Source organism: Henckelia pumila, chromosome 4 (genome assembly GCF_033568475.1).
Source record: "Henckelia pumila isolate YLH828 chromosome 4, ASM3356847v2, whole genome shotgun sequence".
In the NCBI taxonomy this organism is placed as follows: Eukaryota; Viridiplantae; Streptophyta; class Magnoliopsida; order Lamiales; family Gesneriaceae; genus Henckelia; species Henckelia pumila.
Window position 1 is genome coordinate 37137238 of NC_133123.1, and position 7963 is coordinate 37145200.

The 7963-nt window shown below is 36.3% G+C and overlaps 2 protein-coding genes across 2 annotated transcripts; one reads left to right on the forward strand and one right to left on the reverse strand.

Moving 5' to 3' along the window:
• The first annotated feature begins 1545 nt into the window (after positions 1–1545).
• On the forward strand, positions 1546–3243 carry LOC140866392 (putative mannan endo-1,4-beta-mannosidase 9). The gene is made up of 5 exons (XM_073271370.1): positions 1546–1823; positions 1958–2152; positions 2268–2390; positions 2491–2693; positions 2800–3243. Exons 1-5 carry the CDS (start codon positions 1557–1559, stop codon positions 3155–3157), a joined length of 1146 nt encoding a protein of 381 aa, XP_073127471.1. The 5' UTR covers positions 1546–1556; the 3' UTR covers positions 3158–3243.
• A 1416-nt stretch (positions 3244–4659) lies between these two features.
• On the reverse strand, positions 4660–6890 carry LOC140865085 (transcription factor MYB8-like). Its single transcript, XM_073269590.1, has 3 exons — positions 6621–6890; positions 6365–6494; positions 4660–5388 (listed from the first exon to the last, which is right to left on the reverse strand). Exons 1-3 carry the CDS (start codon positions 6751–6753, stop codon positions 4830–4832), a joined length of 822 nt encoding a protein of 273 aa, XP_073125691.1. The 5' UTR covers positions 6754–6890; the 3' UTR covers positions 4660–4829.
• Between the last annotated feature and the right edge of the window lie 1073 nt (positions 6891–7963).

The window sequence follows — 7963 nt, forward strand, 5'->3', positions numbered from 1 at the left end:
TAGTGAGCCAAAAAATCTTTGAGACGCTGAAGACCACGGGATCCCCCATTGGCAAAAATAATGACATCGTCAGCATAGGCCAAATGGGATATCGGCAAATCATACCCAGACCGATATCTCATATCGGCATGCTGGAGGAACAACTGGTCCAAACCACGGGACAGATACTCCGCTCCAAGAACAAAGAGGAGGGGAGATAACGGGTCACCCTGTCTCAGGCCCCTCGAGGAAGCAAAGAAACCAGCAGGGATGCCGTTGACATTAACCGAAAACTTGCAAAAAGAAATGTAAGCCCTCACCATCCTCACAACCTGCTCCGAAAAACCAAACTTTCGGAGGACATCCAGAAGAAAAGACCATTGAACTCTATCATAGGCCTTAGCCATGTCCAATTTCAGAATGACATTGCCACCACGGGCAGGGAGATTAAGACTATGAGTGAGCTCATGTGCGAGAAGGATATTGTCAGCAATCATCCGCCCCGGCACAAAGCCACTCTGACTCTGAGAAACGAGTCTCCCCACCACCGACCTCAGACGAGAGTATAAAAGCTTCGAAATGATCTTGTTGGAAAATTACACAAGCTGATGGGACGGAAGTCCGTCCAAGCTTGTGCACCCTCGACCTTGGGGATCAAAGTGATCGTGGTGGCAGTGAAGCCCTGGGCATAAGAGAGCCCCGAAAGAAATCAAGGACGGCGTCCATGACATCATGCTGCACAAAATCCCAGCAGCTCTAAAAGAAAACCAAAGAATACCCATCGAGGCCCGCCACACTATCCCGAGGTATGGAAAAAACGACAGCACGAACCTCCTCCAAGGAAGGTGCGACGGCAAAGCTAAGGTTCTCCTCCTCCGAAATCTCCGAGGAGAAGCCAGAAAAATCCGAAAGATCCAGGGCAAAGGGATCTCCAGTGAGGAGGCGCTCGAAATAGGCAGCCCCAGACTGCTAGATGAGACCAGGAGAGGTGAGGCAAATTCCATCCTCCCAGATACGAAAGATCTTATTGACCACATTCTTCTTCTTCACCAAGTTGTGGAAAAGCTTCGTATTCCTCTCCCCATCCTCAAGCCAATTACAAGCAGCTTTTTGCTTCCAAAAATCCGCTTCCATAGCGGTGACTCTAGACAGCTCCTCATTGCACCTGGACAAGCGGGTCCAGCAATGCTCAGAGGGTCCTACGGATCAATTTTGTAAGACGGATTTCCAATCCGACCAAACTCATGAAAAAATAATGCTTTCAATATTGCAAATATGAACCAAATCGAATCATCTCACATAAATAAATTCATTTCATTATTTTACAAGAGACCTACTGGTATAATATATATACATATATGTGTGTATGTATGACAAAAAAGTAAAACGAAAAGTAGTTAGGATTTTAAACAAATGAGCAAGTAACAGCCAATCGCATGATGACATCACAACCAAGCTACATACCCCTCCCATTCTTCCTCTCGAGTGTTGCCAATGGATTAGACTTGTATAAATACCTCTCCTTGTTGCATGCACCAAACCACCAAAACCAAATTCATCATTTATATATATTTTTAATGGGTTCTAGTGAAGCCAATGGAAGCTTTGTCCAGACAATGGGAACCCAGTTCGTATTGAATGGGAAGCCATTGTACTTCAATGGTTTCAACTCTTATTGGCTCATGTACATGGCCTCCGACCCGGCCACTCGGGCCAAGGTGACCGATACCTTTCGGCAGGCTTCGGAATATGGGATGAACGTAGCCAGGACTTGGGCTTTTAGCGACGGTGGTTATAGGCCTTTGCAGTCGTCCCCCGGTTCATACAACGAGGATATGTTTAAGGTATGTATATATGTGGTCGTGTTAATTTTAGAGTACGTACCATAAATGATACATTAATAATTCATATTATATATATATATTAACGCACATGATATAATAATTCGTTGATGTTATATATATATATAAATATATAGGGATTGGATTTCGTGATTTCTGAGGCGAAAAAATATGGTATCCATCTTATTCTAAGCTTGGTGAACAATTGGGAAGGTTTCGGAGGGAAGAAACAATATGTGGAGTGGGCTAGAGAGAGTGGCCAGTCAATAAACAACGAGGATGATTTCTTTAGCAATAATATTGTTAAAGGGTACTATAAAAATCACATCAAGGTATATATATATATGTGCTTAATTTATATATTATAATTAATAAATTAGTGTATAAGTGATGTAATAAATGTTGAGTAAAGTTTATAATAAAATTGCTGGCTGGTGTTTGCTGCAGGCAGTGGTGACGAGGGTGAATACCGTAAGTGGGATTGCATATAAAGATGATCCAACCATATTTGCATGGGAATTGATGAACGAACCTCGTTGCCAATCTGACCTCTCTGGAAAGACTATTCAAGTTAATTAATACTCGAAATTTGTCTCAATTTTTTTTTTATATATTACACATGAATTTATTACTAATTACGTATGTTCTTAATTAATAAATATAAATATAGGATTGGGTTGTAGAGATATCGACCCAAATAAAATCAATGGACAAGAACCATCTCGTGGAAGTGGGGATGGAAGGGTTCTACGGAGAGTCGATGCCCGAAAAGAAACAATTCAATCCAGGTTATGAAGTTGGCACTGATTTCATATCCAACAACAGAGTTTCGGGGATCGATTTTGCCACCATTCATCTATACCCTGATCAATGGTACGTAATATGTTTCTTATATCTAATTTTCATGTACATATATATGTTATTAATTAATTATATTAATTGTTGTACGTACATGATATATATAACATGTTGCATGCAGGGTTCCAGGAGCAAACGACGAGGCCCAAACGGAGTTCGTGGAGAAATGGATCGGGTCACATAGCCTGGACTCGAAAACGGTACTGGGGAAGCCACTTATGGTGACTGAGTTTGGAAAATCGTCGCGATCGTCGGGGTTCAGCGTGGTGGGTCGGGACTCGTACTTCGGAACCATATTCAACAGTGTTTACAGCAATGCTAGAAGCGGGGGTGCCTGTGGGGGAACTCTGTTCTGGCAAGTGATGGCAGAGGGAATGGAGAATTGGAGCGATGGATATGAAGTTGTGTTGGAACTAAGCCCTTCCACTGCTGCTCTTATTAACCAACAGTCTGCTCGTATTGCTTCCATCTCTACTTAATAATAATATATATCAATAACAAATGTTGTGCATCGTACGTGACCACAATATCGTATAATAAATCATGTATTATTGGCCTTTTGCCATGTAACTGTACGTTCGCCTGCGGTAATAAGAGAGATTTATGCTTTAATTTGCTAGCACATGATTATATTAATATATAAGGCTGCGTTTGATAATCGTGATGAGATTATTAATGTACATCTGTTAGTAAGGATAAAGTGATAGATAAGTTTAAACGAGGATAAAGTTAGTATTTGTTTGGTAGGATATTTTAATGGGTGATAACATGTGTGCCCAAATTTTTTGGACAACTTTACCCTTCTTCTTCACTTGTCAACGTGCATACCCATCAAAATAATAAAACTCAATTATTTCAGAACTTGGGCCAAATATCGAACAAATGAAGATGCAACAACAATCAATGACTTATCACTTGTAGCTAGCTAACAGCTGCTAAAATGGGTAAAATCTCCCAAAATACAAAAGCCCAGGGGACAAATAACAAATTAATAAGGCGTCATGAGTATGGGCTGTATGGCCCGTTATATATATGTTGACCGCCTAACAAATAATATATCTCTCAGTCCAATAGCTTATGATCTTTTTCTTGAATTTTCTTCCTATAGTAATCAGCCCAATTGATATTTATTCTTTAAGATTCAAAATTCCGTACCTGCTTTTTACTTATTTAATAAAAAAATACTTTTTATTATAATATATAATATATAACAAATAAAAAATACTTATGATTTATGTTAGCCCACCCAATTAAGTGTGAGAGTTGTGGTTTGGCATAGGAAATAGATTAAAAGAGTCCAATTATTCAATTGGGGATGGGACACACCAATCCACTAACTAATGGTGTCATGCAACGCACTTATGGCTTGGGCATACGCGCCACATGGTGCATCATCATGCCTTGTGGCTATGGGCGCCCCAAGACTTGCCAAAAATGTTGGAGAGAAAATTACTACATTTTTTTAAGTTTTTGATCGATTTATGGTTCTAATATGTCAATTTGTAGTTTTTCGATTTTAGTCATTTTTTACGGGAATTTGGCGTGATGACATGATATCGAAAAATAAAAATATTGTGACAAAATTAATTCAAGTTATCAATCAGGTGAATAAGAACTAATATTAAAAAAAAATAGTCTTTTTCTATGGGAATTTGACGTGTACTAGATAATGATGACGTGATATCAAAAAATACAAATATGATGTCAAAACTAATGACTTGTCCGATGTCACGCTATCGATCAGGTGAATAAGAACTAAGATTGAAAAAAACTGCAAGTTCCAGTTTCCAGGGAGTAAAATTGCAGAAGAGTGTTTGATAACATGACTTTAAAAAATACGTATAAATTAGATGACAAAAAACGTACTATATACGATACAAATTTAGACGGTGTTTGCAAAAACTTATTTTAATTAAGTGCTTCTAACCAATAAAATGTTTGCGAAACATGCATGACATAGATTTGTTTCAGGATGAATTCGTGATGGAAATCTAGCTAGCTACTAGTATACCTCATTACCTTGTCACGAAATATCAGATATTTCCCACTATATATATCTTTTTGATAAAGAAATTAACTGGAATCAATTAACAAATCCAGTCACGTACAAAAGATTAATGAACAAGTCACCATTTTGACATGACATGATCATCACAAGCAGCTCAATAATTGGTTCATTATGTTATCTCTAATAAACTCTCTATCGGAATCAATCAACAAATCTGATCCACTGAAGTCATCCTCCCAGATGTTGTAGTAATAATCCAAAGCTGGCGAAAACGCCAGATCTTCCAGCATATTCGAGGACGAAGGAGAAGAAGAAGACGACGGCGACGACGACGACGGAGGAGGATATGTCGACGAATTTTCGTCGAAAGTGAGCAGAATTTCGTGGGGTTCGATCACTGGGATTTCGTCGACGCAGAAATCTTCATGGAGTAATTCCATGGAGCCAAATGGGATCTTGGTTTTGTCATCATCGTCGTCGGGTAGTTCTGATTGAATCGAGATATCAGTGGCAGCAGGCGGCTGTTCCGCCACCGTCTCCGCCGTGTTTTGTGGTGGTTGGGCGGTGGTGGGCGGTGGCAGAGGCTGGTGGGTAAGAGGGTCGATTCCCATTTTCCTTAGCTTCTTCTTGATGTGAGTGTTCCAATGGTTCTTTATTTCGTTATCAGTTCTTCCAGGGAGATGAGAAGCTATTTTAGACCATCTGCAGATTTTTTTTTATTAAAAAAAAAAATTGTTATTGAAATAGACAAAATATTTGATCAACTTTTAATTAATATAGTTTGGAATTAAGCTGTATGGCACGTGGGACGAGACCACGAGAGGTAATTATGACAAGACATGATAAATATTAATGGACAAATCCAATCCAAATATAAAAAAAAATACAAGAACGAGTTGTGCAAATTACATTTTATAAGATTATGTAAAAATCATGTAAGAAATTTCAACACTCTCGGAACTTGGGGCTGTGTATTTGCGACTAGGACTTGGGAAGGAAAGCAAGAGGAGAGTGGCTTTTTCCAGAATCCATTTTGGTTGGAAAAAAAATGCATTATATATATATATATATATATTTTGAAGGAGTCAATATAATTAAATAAATCGAATCAGGGAGTCTAATAATATCGACTGAGCACGAAACATGTTCATATTTGCACATGTTACAAATACATGTGGAAAAAAAATAACTATAATTTTTATTTATTTATTTATTTAAATAAAATAGGTAGATAAACATATATGTGCCAACGCAAGAAACATGCGAAAGTGTCGTTCGCACAAAGTTTGTTCAGTGCGATCTAACTTATTAACACACTTGTTTGAAACGGGTTCATGTATCATATCACAAATACAAAAAAGAATATGCGAAAGTGACAAAACAAATCATGGGAAGGCCACAAGTTTGAAAATGCCTGTTACAAAAGCTGGAAATGTAGAAGCCTTGCCTTTTAATCTAGCATTTCTGATCGCTTCCTTTTATGTTAGTAATCGTAACACTTTTCAAGAATAAATAAATGCCAATCCAATGACAACTTTGTCGACCACCACACACATTTGGCAATAAAGAAATTTAGCTATATTTTTGCATTAAAAAAAATATAAAGTTATAGTATTAACATATAATTAATATTCCTAAGTTTTAATATTACACAGACAAGATGAAAAGCTAGGCTTGCCTGTTTCCAAGCTGGGCATGAAGATCAATAACCATCTTCTCTTCATATTCAGACAGAAGTCCCCTCTTCAAATCCGGCCTCAGATAATTCGTCCATCTCAATCTACAGCTTTTCCCGCACCTCAACAGCCCTGAAACAAATCCAATATTAATTCTTTCAAATTATTTTCACCGGCTCAAAATTCAACCATACACCTTAATCTATACAAAAATGACTCGAGTTTAACCCGTTAGAACGAAATAAATAAGAAACGAACCTGCGAGTTTGGGCAGAGCTCTCCAGCAGCATTGGCCATTGCTGAGTATGAAATCGATCAATTTCTTGTCTTCCTCTGTAGTCCATGGCCCTTTCTTCAATCCAACTTTATCACAGCATGGTTGCCTTCCCATCTTAATTCTTCAACTCTTCATACAACTTCAAATAATATTGTAATGTTTTTATATATATAATTTGTTGATATATATTCGTATAATGTAGTAAATGTATAAACAAATAAAATTTGGAGCAAATATTTCAAGATATGTGATGAAATTGAAGGCTTAACTTATCAGCACCAGAATGCACCTAGTTATATATATAGAGATGGACTCAACAACTCGGTCTACGGTGTGACTGTGACTTTGTAATAATAAAAAATATAATAATAATATGCTTTAAAGGTAAGTGGAATATTTTTTTTCAGAAGTGAAAAAAAGGAAAGAAATTTAAATATTTTTCTTTTAAAAACACGGATACTATTTTTTTTAAGTATTTAAATAGCTGTATTTTTTTTTTTAAAAAAAAAAAAGGTATTTAAATAGCTGTATTTTCAATTAAGGCTTCCACTCAAACTTCCGGAAAGGTCTACGCCACAAAACACACCCCTTGTTTTCATTCAAAACTACATTATTACAAAAATTGTAACATAGACGTAAAAAGTAGATTTTTTTCTTTAAAAAAAAATAGACGTAAATAAATACCAAAAAAATACTCGTGTCGATAGTGGTAAATTTTGAATATAGAAAAGTTAACCTCCCACGATTACTTTCTTTAACTTGCATTGAATATTTCATGATGGTCAATTTTAGGCTTTCGCCGGGAAATAAAAATAATAAAATAACATCTCATCAGCATAACTAAAACACCTTTTATCTTTAGTTTTTTATTGGTTAAATTTTCGAGATAAAACAATAGTCTGTAAATCATGTTAGCCAAATAAATTGTATGTTATTCATAGAAGTGTGTTGGTAAGAGAAATTAAACTCTTAATCATTGGTTAAACGTTCATTCATTCCATCAACTCGGACACTCATTGTTCATACAAAAGGTAAAAAGTAAACAATATACGCACATAGTCAACAGAATTAAAGTGTACTGATAGCTTTGTTATTTTGGTCATGAAGTAAGGATTTGTATTTTGTGATAAACCTAATAAATTTCTGACATCAATTTCTAATGTTAACAGCCCATAATTGATAAAAGTATATATATAATATATTATATACCCCCTATATATTATATATGTATACAAACTAAACCATATATATGAATTTTCTTTATTAATTTATAAAAAGACAAAAGTCATTAACAGATTATATATCATCAGTTATCTGAATTAAA

What these genes read in the sequence shown, in the direction of transcription:
- LOC140865085 (XM_073269590.1), bottom strand. Translation starts at nt 6,753, where the DNA reads ATGGGAAGGCAACCATGCTGTGATAAAGTTGGATTGAAGAAAGGGCCA. An exon ending in AGCTCTGCCCAAACTCGCAG is followed by an intron (nt 6,495 to 6,620) that starts GTTCGTTTCTTA and finishes GATTTGTTTCAG; the next exon opens with GGCTGTTGAGGTGCGGGAAA. An exon ending in CATGCCCAGCTTGGAAACAG is followed by an intron (nt 5,389 to 6,364) that starts GCAAGCCTAGCT and finishes AAAAATCTGCAG; the next exon opens with ATGGTCTAAAATAGCTTCTC.
- LOC140866392 (XM_073271370.1), top strand. Translation starts at nt 1,557, where the DNA reads ATGGGTTCTAGTGAAGCCAATGGAAGCTTTGTCCAGACAATGGGAACC. An exon ending in ACAACGAGGATATGTTTAAG is followed by an intron (nt 1,824 to 1,957) that starts GTATGTATATAT and finishes ATAAATATATAG; the next exon opens with GGATTGGATTTCGTGATTTC. An exon ending in CATCTATACCCTGATCAATG is followed by an intron (nt 2,694 to 2,799) that starts GTACGTAATATG and finishes TGTTGCATGCAG; the next exon opens with GGTTCCAGGAGCAAACGACG.